Here is a 21,068-nt window from a genome sequence, read left to right on the forward strand (position 1 = left end):
TCATTGCATTCCTCTTCACCTACCGTGTCATATTCAGGAAACATCTTTAGTAGGGCCTCCATCTGCTTAAAAGGTTATTTCACTGAGCACTTTATTTTTAATTGCTTCATCTGCTTTGTTTGTTGGATTTTTTTTTATAGTTTTGTGCTGTCAAGTCATCTCCAACCATCTCCATGTGGTGACCTCATGAATGAAAGTCCTCCATGATAGTGCTGCTCAAATATTATATAATGTTAAGCTATCATTCTTTTAGTGGGTTTTTTATTCTTTGCTGCTATTTTTACATTTGTAAGCTGCTTTAAGCATGTAAATTCACTGGTTAAGAGAAGTGAAAATGGTATATAAATAAGGCTGGTCTCAAACTCTCACCTGAGATTGGATGCTCTCTTGAAGGGGGGTCACTCGGAGGCGTTTGGCAGAGTAAGCAGACAAAGCAGGGTCCAGAGAGGACCGATATTTTCCTGCCTGAAGCTCATAATCCTGTTTTACAAACAAACAAATAAATAAAGCCAGAGGAGGACCCATTGGTTTACCAAATGGAAATTCAAAATGTGTAGAAACACTCCAAACATACATTGAGGATAGACTGTATGCCCTGGGACAAGTTGATCACAGAACTCTTGTCAGACTCTTTGCTCTGGATTTCATCCACCAGCCTCTGCAGGAGAAAAAGGGAATTAAAATATTTCATAGTTACTTTTTAAGCACGATTAGTGTGTCTGGTGCTCACATGCTTGCTCTTGCTCTCTCTCTCTCTCTCTAATGTCCCTGTCTAAAGAGATCTTTCTCTAGGGGTCTGCTCTCTAATGGCTCTTTTCGCATGTTATTATTTGATATTGCGGTTACTGTAAAGAACATGCATGTGTGAACACATCCTAACTTTGAAATGTATTTCATTGTTTTATATCCTGCATGCATTCAAATATTTTCCTTGAGTGCAGTCATCCGATCATTTCACCAAGTTCTCCATGACAAAAGCATATCATAAGACTCACCTTCTGGGCCTGAAGCTTGTAGTTGATCTGGCTAGGTCCATCTGTGGTCTTAACCTGGTACCTGGGCAGACTATTGAGCCAGAATATCAGGTTTTCGTTAGAATTTTGGAACTGTTGGTAAGTGAGGCTGGTGTTACGGAGTGTCTTCTCCCTGCACAGAGATTGGGACTAAGATTAAGATGAAGAATGCTGTCTTGAATTAGTTTAGTGAGAGACTTTATGGCTGGGGTGAGCAGCTTAAGGTACTCCACATCCTTTGGTCTGCAGCTCCCATCAGTGCTTAACACAAGACACTGGGAACGGTCTAGGCAAGGAGGTCTCAGTTTTCTCTTTTTGATGTCTTACCTACCAAAAAGGCTGTCTTCGCTAGTTGAAAGGGACTGCTTGTTCTTAAAAGTCCCTTTTCAATCAGCCGTGACAGACAAATTGAGGTCATGGCTATTGATATGGGGAGGGTCTTTGCCAGGCCATGTTCCATCCAGCTGTAAAATGGCACAATTATTCACTTCTGTAGACAGAACAAGATTTTGCTTTTGAAAGTTGAGATAAATAGAACTTTTCAACCCTGCAGCAAGAGGCTGATAAATCTCCTGATTTGGAACTGTGGATGGACAATGATGGGTTTGTCACTGAGAGGGAGCAGAGGCTCAGAAAAAAACAACAACGATCCTGCATATACTTCCTTGGTTCCACAGAGAGGGGAAGTAATTTCTTGCATAAGAAGATTTCAGTATGTTGAGAACTGAGAACTTGGAGGGAAAGCAATGCCTGGAACCTATTTCCTCAGAGGTTCAGGATTCTAAATCTGGCCTTTTAATCAAGACAACTCCCAAGGCTAGATGTTGATTTGAGTACTTTCTTACTAGTCATGACCACCATGGAAGAGGGTTGGGCTCCTTACCGGTGATCCAACTGGTCAGCAACAGCATGATATCGATCATTAAGCAGCTGGACATCCTTCTTCTGCCTGGGCAGATCTGGGCAGTACTCTTGGAAATTGTTCTGCACAGCACTGCAGCAGTGCTCTGCATCTTTACAGCTGCGGTTTAGCTTCAGCAAGCAGTCCTCCTGTTTCACTAAATCCCGCTTCAATTTCTTCAAAGAGAAGAAAAATACATATTTAGGACTGCAACTTTATTTAAGAATAAAGAAACCTTTGTAAGATTTCTTTCCCAGTTCATTTGATCCTGAAGTACCAAATGTCCTCTCACTCTGGCTGGAAAGATATGGTGATGCTGAACAGAAATGAAAAAGACACCAACATTATTTAAAACCATTGGGTTTACAGTTTGTGTGGTGGGGAGGCCAAACAAATGATTTCATTGGGCTGTCTGAAACTGAGAATATTGCAAACTTGGAGGTTTGGAGACAAAAAACTCTGGTTAGCTCAGAAGCAGGAAATGAAAAAGGGAGGAAAGAACCTTAGTGGGGGTATGGAGGGAGTTTCACATAGATTACCTGTCAGAATCATAAATTTCCCAAGTCTAAGGCTGTGAAAGCCAAGACAGATGCTTTATCCTGTTGGACAAAGGAAGAAATTCCTCTTGACCAGGGACATGCAGCACCAGTGTTAAAGGTTCTTTCGTGCATATGCCTCCACCTGTGAGTGTTCTGTAACTTTTTTCCTAACGCAAAGGTACTCTGTTGTTACGCAGTCTTTGATCTTTATTTATTATATTTATATTCTGTCTTCCTCCTTTTCAAGGAACTCAAGGCAGCTTAAATCCTCTTCATTCTCATCCCAGCTTTATCCTTACAACAACAAGCTTGTGAGGTAGGTTAGAGTGAGAGTATGTGACTGGCCCAAAGTTACCCAACTCCATGGCTGAGCAGAGACCAGCATGCTTGGCTACATATGTAGCTATATTGGCATCCTTGTTGCATATGTGGCCATATAGTACAGTGTCCATACAAAAGGTTTCCTTTTTGGCTTTTTCCACTACATAGCTGTTCCACTCTAGGTGGCAATGTGATATAGCAGAATAATGCAATTTTTTAAGTGAAAGAAGTGTTTTGCAGCTTAATACCACATTTTCCTTGCTCTAAAAAACACTTGCCAAATGTTTTCTTTAGATACACAAGTGAAAGGTCACAACAGCATCTAAAAATGTGTAAACAACCTGAGTGAAGAATGAATGCACCATAAATGCCTCTTGTTGAAAAGTGCTATATCTCTGAGCTAAGGAGCTGATGAGCCAGAGAGAGGCTTGCACAAAGCTCATAGCAGATCTGCTACACTCCACCACCCTTACATTAGTGAATTGTTTGAGCCATACATATGGTGCAAAAATCAAAGAGACACGTCAACACAACGATGGTGAGCCAGGTTCTTCAAGAAGCCTGCCTCAGCCTCCATTTTTGTACTCCTTCAGTCATTGCTGTTCCAACATGCACCCCTCCATTTCAGTTTGTTCTGACTTTCTTGTTGCAACCCATACCTATCCAATGCTTACAAAGTCAAATTTTAATTTCAACAAAGCTAGGTTAGCTAAATTCTACATGTAGAAGGCTACTGCCTATGGACTGGAGTTACCTGCATCGTCTCTTCCTCCCTATAGCCCCTCATATGCACTCCAGATCTTTTCCAGAAGGTCTCCCAACCCTTCTGAGTAGATCAGGGGAATGCAGGGTGGAGCAAGTAATCATCTGTGTATGAAAGAACATTTCTGGTTCTAACCTAAAACTTCAAGCCACTCGATCTTAACCCCTGCCATTTGACTTTGGCTAAGATCCTAGCTGAGCAACAACTTGGATTCCTGGAATTAACTCATGGTCTACAGATAGTCGTGGGTTACATTTTGGTTTCTGGAGGAATAACAATAATATCACTGGAAAGGGAAGAGTGATTTTAGGCACAACCAGTTAGATGAGAACTGGAAGACGCCAAGAAGGGGCCATCTGTGTGGTCAGTTGATTTCTCAGGGGTTGCAAGATCCTCATGAAGGAGACTTAATAGCTGAAAAGGCGCAATTTTAACAGCTTGCAAAGCCCTGGCTTAATGGGTCTAGTTTCCTCTGGATTTTTTTAAGCAAATGAGCAAGTCATTTCATTAACCCACTCTGTTCCCTAAAAAAAGCGAGGTTGAATTAATCAGCTCCCTCTCACCTTACACCCCTGTTTTTCTGCCTCCAAAGGACTCTCACCTGAAGTTCATTGGCACGATCCTGCAGTGCATTGGGTGATGCTGGAATGGTACCATCATGAGATAACTTGGCCTCAAAAGTGCTGATGATTTTGTCTGTGTTTTCAATTTGATTTTCCAGGTTCAGGCTTGCTTTAGCTCTGAGGAGGGGGAGATATTATGAAGCCAAAAAGCAACATTTCACTTCAAGATTCCCCCCTCCCCAATTCTACACCAGTGTAGCAAAGAGCTCTTGCCCAGTATCATCCAGCTTAAAATATTCAAGGTTTCATAGAAACATTTTTCTGGATTTTTCCTCTTCTTTCATGCACAAGCACAGCTCTTTTCTTTGCTAATAAATATTGGTGATGACACTCACTTTTCATCATAGAGCTTGGAAAGCATCTTAACATCATTGCATTTGTTCTTGATGTTGTTGAGTGTCACAGGAAGCTGAGAGGCAGAGGTGCCAACAGGTTTCTTAGAAAGATAGGCCTCACACTCCTTCTGAGCAGTTTGCTTTTCTGCTTCTATCCCTTGAAGTCTCCTTGCTATTCCCTGACAACAAAGGCAGACACTTAAGTTCAGTGTGATAATAACAGGCACCAACTGAACGACCAATGCTGATTTCAAGTGGAATTTTTGGTTTTCCCAGCCCAGTGGTCCTTGGTCCCCATCTACATCTAAGAGGACTTCGAGGCAGTTATTCCATCTCAACAGGAATCTCAACCCTACTCCTTTCATGTATGTAGCCAAATAGTCAAAATTTATAATGAAGACAGTTTGAAAACAGTTAAAAATAGCAAAGGGAAAGCCAAGATTCATGCTCTCAAAATACTGAGAGATGAGAAAGCAGACAGGAATTTAATCAAAACCAAGTGGATTCATGTATGACAAAGCTTCTCTCCTTTCTTTATCCAGAAAACTACTAGATTACTAGAACATGACAACTCACTGCAGGTAACCAGTCATGGTAGTTTGTCATGTTGTGTGAATTTGGCCTGATCACTGCAATATGAACCTGAACCTCTTCCAATAACGTGGGCAACAAATCACCCTGATGCTCCATGGCTTGTTGTAGGGGTTGTAGCAACCACAATAGATGGTCATATCATCTGAACCTGGGTGACATGCCCCATTGTATATCCAGGGAAGCAATAAGCAAGCAGTTCAACAAGGGTAGTTTTCTGGGTAACAACTCCCCTTGCTGGTCTTGTCAAACTTGCCTGGGCCACTGCCAATAAAAGCCATTCTGGCACTACAGAGTTACTAGGAGTGAGCATTGGTGCCTCAAGCTCTCCTTTACCAATTGCAAGCCACTTTGCACTCACTGCTGCTTCCCTCCTCCTGTATTTTCAGTGATCCCAATAACTTTTTGTGACCTCTGTAGTGGCAGCCTCTGACAGCCCTTCCAAACTGCCCAAGCAGTGGCTGTCATTGGTTGATCACTAGTTTTTTCACAATAAATTTGTGCAGGTATCTAGTTTTGATATTATAAGCCTCCTCACAACCAAAAAACTCCTTTTTTCCTGTGAAAGTGTTAATTCCCATAGAGGTGAAGCAGCTTAGCTGTGGACAATATTTGTGATCAGGTTATCATGGACAAGCGAGACATTCAAGTCCATCAGCACTTACCTCCTGGTCTCTGATTCGCTGAGTAAGATCCTCTATAGGGTCGCTGTAGTTCAGTGGGGATCGCATGCAGCTAAAAGTCTCTCTCCTGACCTGGCTCAAGTCACCATCAATTCTATCCAATTTTTGGAGCAGATGGTCAGCTTGGGAGTCATTCTGGGCCACTGTAGATATTCTGACTGGTACTGGAATGAAAAGCAGTAGTGACCGTTGAAGGGGATTGGCATGGTACGCCTTTTATGTGTACCATACCTTAAACAGTGTGTCCATAAAGAAACCAGAACTTTTAATTTACATACAAATTTGCTCAGGAGGATAATTGCTATGCTTACACTATTTTCTTTCATCTGCCACATTCACTCTAAAGTGATTCCTTCCCTAAGAGGTCTTAGCTCCCCATTAAGTTTTGTTTAAGCAGCATATTAAACGGAGACTTTGCATCTTGAAGGCCCTTGGATATATAGCTGAGTTTGCCAGAGCCATCCTGTCACATTACAAGGGCATTGTAATTTCCAGATAGAAAGCAGCTAAAATGCTGACATACCCGGGCGGCTAGAATTAACTGGTTCCTTGTGGCTGCTTCTTAGGGTGTTCTGCACTGTAGCTCTCTTCTGCTTTACAGTGTTCAGTTCATCTTCTAGCCTAAACACAACAGAAGATGCCAATGCTGTTCACAACACAACGGGACCAAAAAGATCTTGGTAAGGCCCACAGGACAAAAACAACAACAAAATTGCCCCACATATTTGCATATGCTAATTTTCATATACTCACATCTCCATGTGTGTGTGTGTGTGTGTGTGTCCTTAAAAGACCCAGTCTGCTATGGACATCTATTTAAAAAGGGATATATGGACAGGGAAGAGCATCTGACTGGAGGGGGACAAGCTCAGGTAGAAAGATTCAAGGGGAGACGGCAGGAGATGAAACACATGGGAGTAAAAAGCCAGAAAACCCAGGGGATCACATGCAACAGTGATCATCAGTGCACCTTTACCTTTATTTCAGCATGGTCCCGGAGATTTGGGGCTCCAAATGAAAGATGTATCCTGGGTTAATTATATTATTTCTGTCACTGGATTAGTTAGCCTGGGTGTGTTTTCTGGATCATATGAATCAGAATGAGGGTGCAACCATTTAAATTCATTTTGGAAGTCTCTTGTGGGGAGGTTCTTCTACTATACTTTAATCTTTCTGCTTGTGTAAGCAAGCCTGGCTAATATGTGGCAGCATATTGTATTGTATTATACTGTATTTTTTTATTTTATTTTATATTTTATTATGTTAGCTTCTTGAAACTTACTTTAAAAGATAAGGAACGTTATGAATTCTTATGCTTTAATAAGGCTACCTTCTGTCCACTCTGGTATATAGGATGCTTTAGAAATTTCAGAATAGTTTATATACACGTGCGTGTGTATAAATTTTAGATTTGGATTCAGGTGACTGGCAGCACTTTGAGGTAAATGTGGTGTCCTGGAAGTATCAGAAATGAGTACTAATTAGGAAAGATGTCGCACATTCACAGAGCTCCTGGTTGGACTGGGCAGAACCTACAAAGAATAATTTGTTAGGAATTTTCAAGGACATACACTAATTAAAATTCCTGTTTCAAAGGATGTGCTAAGCAACAGGCTACATGAATAATGTGTGTTTTGAAAAGAGCTGATCCAGAAGAAAAGAGAATAGATAACCTGTCAATAAGTCTTTATGGCTCAGGGCTTAGGCATTCTGGGAATTGTAGGCCTTTTTTCCTGTCTCAACTTGCATAGGAGCACACCTTTAAATATATGCCTGCATCATATATCCTGATTATGGCTAAACAGAGTGTTACTTTCTTAAGATGGGTTCACAACAATAGGAATAATTTTATGCAACGCACCTCAATGCAGTGATTACAACATGAATGTAACCCATTTTAGGAAGGCATCATGATAATGGAAACAGACTCTGTTAATGAGTACAGTGATTGTGGGTAGGACCATGAGCAGCAGACATGCCAGAGCTCAGACAGCAGGTACAGAAATCCATATCTTGTACATGCTGCTGCAAGTGTGAACCGGATTGTAGAGGCTTTCAGTCTATACATGCATAATTTAAATATAGACATAATCTCCAGTAACTTATATGATGTTGGAGGACTCTATTCCTGATTTAGAGAGAAGAAACTCTGACATGGGACTATTTTTCAAATCATCCTCAAAAGCTGATATTTATCAGTAAAAACAAAACAACCAATAAAAATAGGCAGAAAATATTTTCTTACCTTATTGTAGCTATATACTTGGGGTGTGGGGTGTGAGGGGAGAACAAGACCAGTGGGAAAAGCTGTATACTAACCTATTAACTCTAGCTATGGCCTCATGATCTGGAGGTGGGATGGAGAAGCAAATGGCAGGAGCTGCCTTAGTCTCTCTGTTCCTGTTCTGCACTATCCAGTTTTCCTGGTTGCTATTATCATTCAAAGTATACTTCTCACCCCTCTCAAGCTTCACCTAGAAAAAACAGGGAGAGGGAAAAGGGGTTTGGTTTCAAGTGAATTTCAAATATGGCAAATCTCTTCCATAAAGATAAATTCAAAGCTTTTTTCCAATTTCACAAAATTCTGTCCTTCACCATTCAAACTAAGAGATGCTCTTGGCTTTTTTGGATGTACTCTAAATCTACACATTTGTGGCTATTACCTTCCTCAGAGTAGGTGGAAAATATATAAAACTCACCCTCCCTATGGTGCCACCATGTATTGTCCTACAACAGGGGAAGGGACCCTGCAGCCCATGAAACTAATCGGGCCTGCAGAGGTTCCTTATCCAGCCAGACCCTTCCTGGATCTCTCAGAGGGACCAGGGAGCTTGGCGTCCTAGCACCAACCCCTTGAGGAATCCCCATTTTATTTCAGTAGTTCCAAATCTTAGATAAGAATGGAGTAGATGACAGATAACTTGCACACACTTTCTCTGTTTGGTAGGCCCCTTCTGTAGGACATGCAGTAAAAGAACTAATTGTAGTTTGGTTGTTCTCTTTTTAGGAATATCTGGGCATAAAAGATTCAGTGTTACTGGAGTTTGGACAGGGTGGCTTTTAAGTTCCCTAGATTCCATGGCTCTGTTATGAGACATATAGGAAACCTGTATCAGGGCTAGGCAAGAGGTTGAGGTTATTCTGCAGGAAAAGCAGAAAGTATTTCATATGATCAGTTGGGTGGCCATTGTACAAAAATTGTTACATGTTAGACTGATTGTAGACAAGAGTTTGCAATGTCCAAACATCCATTGAGTGGAATCGTTAGAAAATTTTGGATGGGTGGGAGCAGAGGGAGAATTGTGAATGAACTGTGCAGCTTCTGACACCTGCACCCCACCCCTAATGAATCCATGCAGCACTGAAGAGCCAGATAGCAGGTCAATAGTGTGTCTGATCAAAACGTATAGCTGTCCTCTAGACAAAAAGCAGAGCAGTCAGTGTGCAGTTCTCTTGCATTGCACTTCCATATAGAAACACATGGCACAAAGTACTTCCCAGCTGCTTTCCCTTCTGATGTTGAGATTCAGCAGCAGTGGCAATATTAGCGGCAGCAGGAAGTGTAAGCAAGACTTTAGTAAACTTAGTGAGATACACATTAGAAAAAAGGTAAACACATAAGCTGGATCAGCATCCATCACGTATGAGAAGAGTGTCTTCTTACATCACCCAAATCCCAGTCACAAATGGCATCAATAGTAATTGGCTGGGGAGGGCAGACTCTGCGCAGTTTCAAAGGACTGATCTCCTTACTCCTCCTCTTCAGTTCAGCAATGGTTCTCTCAGCTTGCTTCACAGTCTTCTCATCCTTCTAAATAGGAAGGAGAAGCAGAAAAGTAGAATAAAGGTCCACACTGTTTATATCTCATCTAGCCAAATTAGAACTGTACCTAGTCAACAAGTTTATTTATCCACCACAGCATTGGCTGTTTTGTCTTGGTAGTCCCTTGGACTGGAAAGAGATCAAACCAGTCAATGTTAAAGGAGATCAACCCTGACTGCTCTTTAGAAGGCCAGATACTGAAGATGAAGCTCAAATACTTTGGCCACCTAATGAGAAGGACTCCCTGGAGAAGAGCCAAATGCTGGGAACAATAGATGGCAAAAGAAGAAGGGGACGGCAGAGAATGAGGTGGCTAGATGGAGTCACTGAAGCAGTTGGTGTGAGCTTGAGTGGACTCTGGGGGATGGTGGAGGACAGGAAGATCTGGAGAAATGTTGTCCATGGGGTCATGATGGGTTGGGCATGACTTTGTGACTGAACAACAAAATGTTGTGGGGTTTGGTGAAATTCTTTAGAAGGGAAGAGAATCAGAGTGGCTTCCTCTTTTCTGAATAAGTCTTGTTTTGAGATGCTTTTTAACTTCTGGAAAATTCAAAACTACAGCTGTCAAAAAAACAACCAAAATGTCTGCCTCCTTTGCTGCTCACGGGTGCTGCTATTATAGTGGACAGCAGCTGAATATCTGCAAACACAGAGGCTTTAACAGAATGGACAGATTTCTCCATCAACTCACTTTATCATTTTATTTGAGAGATGCAGTGTTTTCTACTCCTCTGCAGAAAAGGCAGTGATTGAATCAATAAAATGTATAAATTCATAATGCGCTATTCCATGCAGCCTATTTTTAAAACCTGACCTCCCAGGAACAATTATTTGATCTTTGTATTTATATTAAAAAAGAAGGCCTTGCAAAAAATCTCTAAGATTCTTTGTCCAAAATAGGTCCAAGGATGAAACAGTCTACCTCATGCCATTTGTGGGGTGTAGAGTTGGAGATAAGTCATGGACTCCTATTCATGTCTTATCAGAAGTAAGCTCCACTTAGTACAGTGGGCTTTATTCCTAAGTAAATGTGTAGAACAACATGAGTCAAGGACAATCTCATCACCTAAGAAGCCAAGAGGACCGCGAAACAGACTCAGAAGCTGAGAAAGTAGTGGTGCTAAAAGAGGATGCACTGGGCCCAAGCATTACTATGGAACCAGAAACCCCTGAGTCAGAGATGCCATAGACTGCTGAGCTGGAGACCCTTAAGCCTGGAACAGCAACCTAAGCCTAACTCCAGCACTGGGCTAGCTTGCCCATCTCCAGGAGGTCCACAAACCAATGAACCTGGGCACCAGTGTTTCATTCTGGTCTTGGACCTTATTGAAGTTTGCCCACTAGAAGCTTTTGCAGGTGCCTGTTTCAGATCAGTATGACAAAGGAAATTTTGGAAGCTAGGCCATTCCATGAAACCTTTTCTCCTCAAATCCATAGGACAATTCCATGAATTTTTGGTTGAATTACTATTTTTCCCCAGCCTTTTGGTGACCAGAATCTACCAATCATATATTGTGGCCTACCAAGTGTTTGAGATTCACAATGCTAAGCAGCCAGCCAAAGCTTCTAGTGGGATGCCATACAAGGCCAGTAGACTGAGTGGCTCCCCAGTCACATCATTCATGTTGACCAGGCAGGAGATCCCCATTTTGGAGATGTTGGCGAGTAACATCTTTTCCTTCTCCACAACTACAAAAGAACAGCTGGCAGAGGCTTCATGCCTGCTTCCCCCACTCCTAAACCATGCACATTTATCAGAAGGTGTGAAAGGACTTTAGTGTGTTCAAGTTTTAGGTGGGTAGGCTCTCTGCACAATCAGAAACCCTGCAAAAGGGTCCCTGGTCACACACAAGCTCTTTAGATATTTGGCCAATATATCTAAAGATATATATATATTTCTTATATAGATTCTTATATAGAATCCATATAATTCTGGGAAGTGTGATTCTACTCCCCAGTCCACACATTCACTCAAACCATGACTCTTAATCTGAACATGCTCTCTGTGCTTTGATTTTTATATTTGTGAAGAAAAGCCTGGCCATGATGCAAAGGACAGAATCCAGTTTCCTCCAATGAGTCATCTCTCTTCTCCTGAACTGCCCCTATTTCTCTCTTACTTTTCCAGTTAAGAGTATGTATGAATCAAGGGCATTGGTCCTGTTTGTAACTTCCTGGTTCAACACCTAACTGACTTTAGATGAAATCAGGCAAATAAATTGTTAGGTTTAGTTGTCACTATAATCCAAAAAACTAATGGATCATGATTGCTCCCCAACCCTAATAAAGGTGTAAGAATCTGCTGAAGTCTCCCAGTTGTCTTCCCTGATCTGCTGAGGATCTCACCTCCAGCTGAAGATTTAATTCAGACACCACTCCTGAGCTGTCTTTGTTGATCTTGCTGTATTTTGTATCAAGGTCGTGGTTCAGCTTGTTTAGTGACTGGTTCACAGTCTCAACGTCATCATAAAACTAAAGACAAAAGAACAGAAAAACAGAGGTCAGGAGGTGCATCTTTGGCCATGAAACCTTGACATTACTTCTGCAGAGTGTGTATTCAGACTGACACTGTTTTCAGAGTTTAGAAAAGCATATTCTAACTACACCCAATCAAAGCAAGCTTCAGAATTGCAGTGTTTATGGCAATGTTTGTGCCTACTGTTTCTTCATGAGCTGCACACAGGGTGACTGGGATCTGTGTGAGCGACTCAGTAGGGATTGACTGCAGCAGCAAAGGGAGCACGGAATTGCCCCACGCTGCCTGGCCACTATTTCTGTACATGTCAGGGCTTTTTTGTGCATTTGATTTGGTGCTAAAGCCCTAAACATGTCAGAGATATGCCCTAATTTTATCAGTACTCCACAGAGGCTGAGATGCACTGGCTGGCCACTGGGGACATGGGCCTTAGTGGCACTCCAGCCATGGAATGCTCTTCCCAGAGGTAACATTCCTTTAGTATCACTTTGGCACCAGATGAAGAGCTTTGTAACTTTATATTTTCTAAGGTCATTTAATGTGTTTTTTTAAAAGTGTAACTTTATCTTGCTCCTTTAAATGTTGTTTTACTTATGTTGTTTGCATGTTTTCATTGCTTTCATTGTATTTTGATTCTTTGTAGGTGCTCGAGGTGAAGTAGAAGGGTCAGCAACAACGTTATGGTTCTGAACTTGTACAAACATTTTGCATTTTAACAGATAACATTTCAATAGGACTTTCTATGTGTAATCAGAAGGGGTAGAAACTTCTGTGCCAACACCAGCCCACAATCCACATTTATAAGTATCTATTATTGGCGAGCAAATTTGATACCCAGGATCTTAAGGGAATAATGGATTGGCGCGTCCTGTCTTGTGCAGTCGATGGAGTGCTTCATGGGTATCTGTCTCAAAGAGGGTAACAGATCTTAGGTTACATTTAATTCAGCAAAAATGGATGTTCTTTTAAAATAAAAGCTTAATCAAATCGTTGGAGGTAGGGTAAAGCTAATGCTTCTCTTAATCATATATTTTGGCAGCACCCAATGGCTGCTTCCTTTTGGGAGAAAGTAAAAATTTGGATAAGTTTTGTAATGGAAAGTTGTTTAATAATATTTAATGCTCTCCTTAACTATCTGCCTTCCTCCTGTAACAATGCAAAGTCCATGTAAATGGATTTTCCACACCCTTTTGAGAGCTAAAAGATGAATATTTCAACACTGGAAGGATAAATAGGCATCTGCAATAGCACAATATTATAACACTTGATGAAATGTTCAGTCTTTGAACAGGTGGTTTTTAAGCATAATTTATGAATAAATAAATGTATGGATATTTCGACTCCATTTGTATGACTCAATACATAGTTCTCTGCAATACCAGTAGTATACTTATATATAAAATATATAAATTTGCATCAGAAATATGTATTTGTTGTAATGGATTCACTCAAAGAATGTATAAAACTATAATATTTCATTTTATTTTTACTTTGTTGTTCATTTGTTTTTGTTTTTTGTTTTAATTTCCAATTTCACAATACACATAATTAAAAAACAGTTTACCTTTTTGTAATTCTCTATGTTTTTCAAGTGGTTCTCCTGGCAGATGCATAAGTTGAGAAAATTCTGCCATTCATTCTTCAGGGCCTCCTGGTGAGCCTGTAATAAAAAAAGAAATAGTTTTAAAATCTCTCAGTCTAGCTCTTTCTATTCAGTTCCTTCTCTGTCTCTCTCAAGACTGATAATAGTAGATATTGCTAGGGAATAAATCTAGACAAGAGAGAAAATTATGTTATGCGACACATACAATTAAATGCCCTCTAAAACCTGAGAAAGGAAAATGGATATGTTTATTTTCTATCAAGTGAACAAATTAGCTTCCATGAACTATGCATTAAAGGCATGCTCTAAAGCATTTCTTAGATATTAACGTTCAAAATGCACTTCTCTGCATTCAGTTGCACAAACAGAGTACAGACAATTGTATATTGAACACCTCATTGCAAAATTCCAGTGCCTTCAGATTGCAGCATCTTACAGCACCCCAGAAAACTGGGTTGCTGAAATGCTGCATTGTATTCTGAGCCAGGAATAGCAATTTTTCCGGGCTGTGGGCACATTTGGCAATTTGAGGAAGTGTCCAGGGTGCCACTACAAAAATTGCTGCTGTAGGAGGTGTGGTAAAGGAAAAGTAACACATCCAAAAGAGAGAGAACAAGACAGAGAGGTGGAGTCTCACTCCAACACAAGTCCCTTTTCAGCACTGAGAGAAATGTATTTCATGGTAATGCCAACTGCCAGTGAGAAAATGCGAGAGGTAGGATAGGCTGGCAAGCAATATGTCCTTTAGGGTCTTACATCACCATTATACTGCTGGATGACAATATTAACAGTTGTAACATATCACAAAGAAATCACTTCCTTTCAAACATACTCCAAGAGAGGCTTTAATAAATAGGCATATATAGCAGAGTAAGCAGGATAATCCCAGAAAAAATAAAGAATTTATTTATGGCATATGTTATTTCCTCCAGTTTCTCTCTTTCTGGCAGCAGTCATTCCATCAGGCTGAGGTGAGGTAGAAAAGAGAAGTAGGTCCAGGCCATCAGTTCTGCTATTTTGATTCCAGCTTAATGCCTCTGTTTGCTTTCTTCTTTCCTTCTCCTCCCAAACGTTTTTCTTTTTCTGTCATGTCTTCTAGACTGTAAATCTTGAGGCCTTTTAAAACTATTAATCTGTGTACTTCACTCTGAGAACCTTTTTCAGCTAAAGAGCAGGACAAAATGGCTTCAAATAAATTAAAAATAGATTAGATTTACATTCAAAATTCCGCACCTACCTGGATTGGGCTCACTGCTGGATGTTTCAGTTCAATCATCCTGTCTCCATCATCCTGGAGTGTATTCACATATTCCTCCTGGTTAAGGAGGTCATTATTCTTGAAATCCTGCAAGGGAAAGGAAAAAGACTAATATAGAAACAGCTCTAAAGCGGAGAGAATGCTTTCAGGATAGGAGAAAAGACCCATTCAAACTTTTATCACAGTTTTTTTCTCTTGCAAAAAGCCTAAAGCAGTATACTTAATCCTCTTTTGCCATGTTATCCTCACAACTGCCCTGTGAGGTAGGTTAGTCTGAGAGTCACTCATTGGCCCAGAATTGCTCAGTGAGCTTCATGGCTAAGTGGGGACTAGAACCTGGACCTCTGAAATTCCATTCCAACTCTATCCACCATACCACACCAGCTCTCCTATGACACTCTTTGCAGCATTGACTTGGAGGGTTCAGTTGAAATTAATGGCATCCACATGAGGGTGATTTGTTTCAGTCATGCTTCTTAGGAGCTCTAGGGATTAAAGACTAGCTTTTAAAATTACCCTAAATTCTAATTTCTAAGAAAACTGGATCAGATGTCAGTGATAGTGCATACCAGCTGAAATTAATTCTAGGATCTGAATGAAACAATGGAGGACATCATCAAGACCAAGACAAGAGGCAGGCATAAGGAGTCCAACTGATGGTTTAGTGGGGAACCTTCAACACTAATCTTTAATGTTCCACCAGTGCAAGCTCACTGTGGACTGGTGCAGTTTGAAACTTTGTGGGCTAAAGATACATTTGGAAAATGAAGTCCCCTAAGTGCCATGGCTGAATTCTCATCCAAAGGGATGTTGCATTCATTCATTCATTCATTCATAAAATTTCTATGCCGCCCCATTTGCCGAAGCCTCGGGGCGGCTTACAAATAAATCAATTAAAATACAATAAATTAACAATATAAAACAAGCATCTGCCACTCCCCTCCAACAGATTGTATGGTGCCACTTACCTCATACTCCCGCCGTACTGACTGGGGATCAATCATTTGGTCACTCCAGTCCTGTTTCGAGATCTTATTCTGCTGTTCTGCCAGGTAACCCAGCTCCTTTGTACAACCTTGCAGGTGTGTATAGAGGCTGCCCAAGCTCTGACCTCGCCAGATCGAGGCTTTCTGCCAGATCAGAGAAAAAAGACGTAAAAGTCTTGACCACATTTTTTGCAATCTCAGTAAATCTCTTTGAGGGCACAGGATGCTTTATAATTCCCCACCCCCAACAACTCCATGACCTTAGTTGTATCACTGTTGCTTTTCATAAAAATCAATGAGATGGTTTAGAATGAAAAACAGAGGTACTCCAGTGTGACATGTGAGGAGGCTGAGTGAAACTGGGGGTGTGCCTATGTCTATTGTTTCAGGACCGCCACATGGAAAATGTCAGGCTGGTATACTGGGGTGCACTGGGGAGATGGGTGACCAAATCTGAACTTGTGCTCAAGAAATCATGGTGCTTCTTAACCTGAGTGAAATGCCTCCCCACTGGAGCTCCAGAAGGCATTGTGGGAAGAGGTAGCATTTCAACATGGCTCCAGAGACACTCAGGTGCTTTGTATCAGTGGTGCTTCCCTTTCCTCATCATTCCAATGAGCCCTGAAATGTTTCAGACCAGTCCAGCTTAGAAGAGCACTAAATCTGCCTCCCCTTCCTAACCACTTTGGTCTGGATCAGACAACAAAGTAATAAAATGGCCTAATTAGTATTTTAAAAGGCCCTTTTATACTGAAAAAGAGTCTTACCAGCAGGTCTTTGTAGTGGCTCTTTAAATCTGCTGCTTCCTATTTGGCAAGCCAGAGGGAAATCACATGGACAAATAATTGACATGTTAAGAGCAATATTTTTCAGAGATTACAGAATGTGCTAAAAACAACAACAGAACTTGTTTTATTGCAGGGACTGGTACATATATAGTGCAGAAGTGCAGATTAATGTTATACAACTCATATGCGGTAATGTCTTCTCAGTTTTTCAAACATTATCTTTGCTTTAGCAGATTTTGACTCACATTATTAGTCCATTCAAAGTGTTAATTGTTTATGCCGAAGCATATTAATCTGAGATTTACAACTTTAACTTGATCAGATTCATGATTGCCTTGATTATTGGGAACATGACACAATACTGAATATTCATGAATCAGAGTATCCTGATTTGTTTCATCTTTTCAAACTAGACTACCTGTAGCGTTTTAGAAAGGCAAAGGGAAGCCGCTCATTAGCTCAGCTTTGTTTTTGGCTACAGTCAGTCCACCCTATTAATGGGCAATTTCACTTTCTCTGGTTATTATTCCACAGCTCTCTGACAGGGCAGCTGTGGTTCAAGGAGTGATCAAGATCATGGCCCATCATCACCGAACTAAGCAGTGGCTAAAGTGGGGCATAAGCTCAAGAGGTTGCTATTCGTCTTGACCTGGTGAACTAAACATACCTCAGCCATTGCTCAGATCCATTAATAACCATTATGCTAAGGACCCTTTAATGAAGGCCATAGCCTAAATTGCAGACTTTATTGTGATTACCTGGAAACTCCCTGCAGAGGGTGGGATGGGGGTACAGGAGCTTTGGTTGGTATGCTGGGATGCTCCAAAGACATGCAGTACGTAGTCTGAGCAGGGCCTGCCCTATTCTTTTCGTCGTCCACAAATCAAGAGCACTCTCCAACAGAGACAAACATGGGCTGTTTTGCTATCAAGGGCTGCTAGTCATCATGATCATGTCTTATCTGCAGGATCAGAGGCATTTTGTGCATGCTGGCCCAGAAAAGCAGAGGGGCACTCTTGCATTCATGTTCTCTTTCTGGGTTTTGCAGAAGCATCGGTTGGTCACTGTGTGGGCAAGATGTGGGACCAGATCCTGCACAGTTTTTCTTACATGTTTGTATGGAACCCAGCATATATTGGCGCTTTGGACTGTAATAACCAACGCCATTAGCATCCTTCACAATTTATACACACAAACAAGCTCCTGACTCATTTATGTAACTTATGCTCATTTGTTACACAACTGCAAACAGCAACCATATCCCTCAAATGAAGCTATAGGAGCCCAACAAAGACATGCATTAGAATTTCATTTCTCCTTTTAAAACAACATGAGAAGCCCCTCCAGAGGCCAGAGGCCAAGAGAAATACTAACAAGCAGCCTAAATGGTAGCAACTGCTCTTGTGAATTCCAGAAGGGTAGGAAGCTCTGCTGCAAACATTTGCAATATGGTGAAAATTGATGGGAATTTACTTGTTGGTTGGTATGTTTCACGAGAATATAGATAATTCAACCTACTTCTTGAACACACTGAACACAGATGGAAAAGTTCACAAGACTAGTTTAATGCATCAATATTATTGTAAGGAAAACCTGCACTGAATTCAACATCTTAAAAACAGGCAAGATTTGCCGTTCAGCAGCTGTCCTTGCTGTTCAGGAGCACAGATGTGGGATGACATTTTGCACATCTTGGCTATGGGGGGAGAAGATGCCATTTTACCTGACTATGGAGGTTCTTGATCTGGAGGCCATACGCTTCTATCTCCTTCTGCAAAATGTTGTGCTCTGCTATTTGTTTCTCCAGTTCTGGCATAGTCGGCCCATATTTCCCGGCATTGATTTGTTTCTGCAACAAACCCAGTAGTAAACCATCATGCTATGCATTTTCAGAGCTATTTGGAGATGAGGAGGACATGTTCACCCTTGTTATTTCCTGCCCCAAGAACGGCATATATGGGCTTTTTGTGGCAAGGCCAGCACTAAGGTACTCTTGGCTGGAGATCGGACAGCACCAGAGAAAGCTGGTAGGGAAAATTATGATGGGAGCAAGAAGCAGAGGAGGGAGATATTTGTGGGGCCATCTGGGAAGGCTTCATGGCATTAGTGGTAAAACTGCCCTCACCAAGCCTCTCTCTGCCATGGAAAGGGTGATCCCTTTTGCTCCAAGTCTGTGGATTGGACAGGGTTTTTATTTTACTGACACCATGTAAGGAAAACGCTATAATGAGGCCTTGTGTCTGGGGTTGAGGGTGGCATACTCAGAGATGTAATTGTGGCGCACATCAAATTCCAAAGTAACAATTAGGTGTGGCGGTAGGCGAAATGACTTCTGGCTCTGCTTTGCCTTCTTCAGTTCCTAGCTAGAACACTAGAGAAAAAAAAAACAGGCATGGATTTTCTGGCACTGTTCAGAACCCCTTGGAATTATAAGTGAACACCAGAGCAGAGAATCTGACTTCATCTAGGGACTTAGGAGGCAGCTTGTGGCACATAATCCCTCTCCATTGGCCAAGCTTGCTTGAATGGATGGGAACTGTGGGCTAAAACATCTGGAGGGGCATGGAATGAGTGCATTAGAAAACAGACCCTCTTTCAGCCCCTGATGAACATGGACACTTGAGTGTGATATAGAGCCAGTGTGGTGTAGTAGTTAAGAGTGTAGGACTGGGACTTGGGTGATTTGGATTCTAGTTCCTGCTCAACCACAGAGCCAATGGGGTGACTCTGGGTCGGTCACAGACTCACAGCCCAACCTACCCCACAGGGTTGTTGTGCAGATAAGATTGAGATCAGCAGGAGGAGAATGATGTAAGTCATTCTGAGTTTGTTGCAAGAAAAAAGGTGGGATAGAAACCAGATAAGTGCTCTATAGGTGAGACAACTCTAGACCTCCAAAATAGAAGGCAAAAGAGGTACAGGTCTGCATGGAACTTTAAGATGCTGATTTATATATATAGACACAAATTTAGAAATAGGATAGAAATACAATGCTTTTCATCTTGGTAGGGAAGGCTGTGACAGGCGACCTGTGTGCCTGCCCGGCCTGCTGTCCAGAGGAGTAGCCGCTTCAAGGACCCACTGCTCCTCTTGCTTATAGCCATTTTGCACTAAATGAGACTTGAACTGGACAGCGCTTTAAACAAAGGACTGCTCTGTAAAATAGGGCACAGGGCCATGTTAGGCAATTCCCTTCTGAAGCCTCAAGAAAGAGGCACGGAAGCAATAATAAAATTCACATTTTTGCAAGTGTATGAATTAAGTAGTAGTGGAACAGAAACTGTTCAGCTAGAACAGCATATCTAATCTCACTTTACTAGTAGAACTACTGGATACCCACTCGGAAGATAATGACTGGCCTCCGTCTGCTTGTATGTCCACCGTTAGGATAAGTGTGGAATGTGGCAGAACAGCATGTCCTACATTCACAGGATAACAACAGGCAGAAGGCAAGATCAAAGTGCAGATGGGGATAGAGCAATATGGCCCATGACTGTGCATGCTTCAATGAAGAGCTTTCCTGCTGGACCTTGCCGGTGGTTGTCTATCTTTCCAGGACAGATAACAAACCAGCCCCTTGGGGTTAAAGTCCCTAACAGAAGCACCATGCTCAGATGCACACTGGGCACTCCTTTTCCCCAAGTGTCTGGCAAAAGGGATGCTCCGCAGTGGGTCTGCATTGGAGGGTTTCCTTCAGAGCCATAATCAAAATGAGGTTTGTTTGTTTGTTTGTTTTGATTTTAGGCAACTAGAAGTTATTTACATCTTATAAAATCTCTCCCAGGTTTGCTGTAGGGAGTACATTTAACAAAGCACAAGGCCTTCTGCTATAGTTCCTTCGGTGCTGGTGGTAACAGGAGGGTCTAAGCATGATTATCAGGCAGCTTTACCATCGAGCTGCCTGTGGAGAATTCTTGAAAACATCTGCAGATAGGTTTGTTTGCTACCAATGGTTGGTTTGATTTGCTTAGCATCAAAGGGCCAATTCATAGGGTCATTTCAACAGGTTAGAGAAAATGGGTTTGGTATAATCCACCCCTTCAATTTTGCCTGTGGCAAAGCAGACCTTAGCACTTCTTCATGCACTGGGATAGCAGGGACATGAAGGACGGTTACGTGTCTCGTAAGAGGACATGGCCTTGTACACAGGCAAAACTGCAGCATGGATGAAACAAACCCATGCTTAAAGCAATGAGCCACTATATATGCAAATATTAGCAGTGCCAAAGTGTCATGCAGTGAGAGTGCCTCTACATAAATTGGAGCTCTGCCTGGCAGCCTCTTACATAACCTGAAAAGCCATTCCTAAATTTGGGGATGGAAACAAGCCTGGCAAATTGCTGCTGAGGAATGGAGGTGGAA

At 41.6% G+C, this 21,068-nt stretch overlaps 1 protein-coding gene across 1 annotated transcript in view; it reads right to left on the reverse strand.

The window, feature by feature from the left end:
* EVPL (envoplakin) overlaps positions 1 to 21,068 on the reverse strand; it is a 45,426-nt gene that overhangs the window by 7,428 nt on the left and 16,930 nt on the right. The window contains exons 5-20 of the mRNA XM_044453973.1: positions 18,430 to 18,555; positions 16,686 to 16,724; positions 15,901 to 16,062; positions 14,912 to 15,019; positions 13,636 to 13,731; positions 11,942 to 12,067; positions 9,434 to 9,580; positions 8,089 to 8,243; positions 6,293 to 6,390; positions 5,752 to 5,933; positions 4,496 to 4,674; positions 4,139 to 4,277; positions 1,897 to 2,090; positions 996 to 1,146; positions 575 to 658; positions 370 to 480 (exon numbers count right to left, since the gene is read on the reverse strand). Coding sequence (XP_044309908.1) covers positions 370 to 480; positions 575 to 658; positions 996 to 1,146; positions 1,897 to 2,090; positions 4,139 to 4,277; positions 4,496 to 4,674; positions 5,752 to 5,933; positions 6,293 to 6,390; positions 8,089 to 8,243; positions 9,434 to 9,580; positions 11,942 to 12,067; positions 13,636 to 13,731; positions 14,912 to 15,019; positions 15,901 to 16,062; positions 16,686 to 16,724; positions 18,430 to 18,555 — 2,097 coding nt within the window. The remainder of the gene's footprint in view (positions 1 to 369; positions 481 to 574; positions 659 to 995; positions 1,147 to 1,896; positions 2,091 to 4,138; positions 4,278 to 4,495; positions 4,675 to 5,751; positions 5,934 to 6,292; positions 6,391 to 8,088; positions 8,244 to 9,433; positions 9,581 to 11,941; positions 12,068 to 13,635; positions 13,732 to 14,911; positions 15,020 to 15,900; positions 16,063 to 16,685; positions 16,725 to 18,429; positions 18,556 to 21,068) is intronic.

The sequence above is a fragment of the Varanus komodoensis genome, unplaced genomic scaffold, assembly GCF_004798865.1.
Source record: "Varanus komodoensis strain SLA01 unplaced genomic scaffold, ASM479886v1 scaffold7_1, whole genome shotgun sequence".
Classification (NCBI taxonomy): Eukaryota; Metazoa; Chordata; class Lepidosauria; order Squamata; family Varanidae; genus Varanus; species Varanus komodoensis.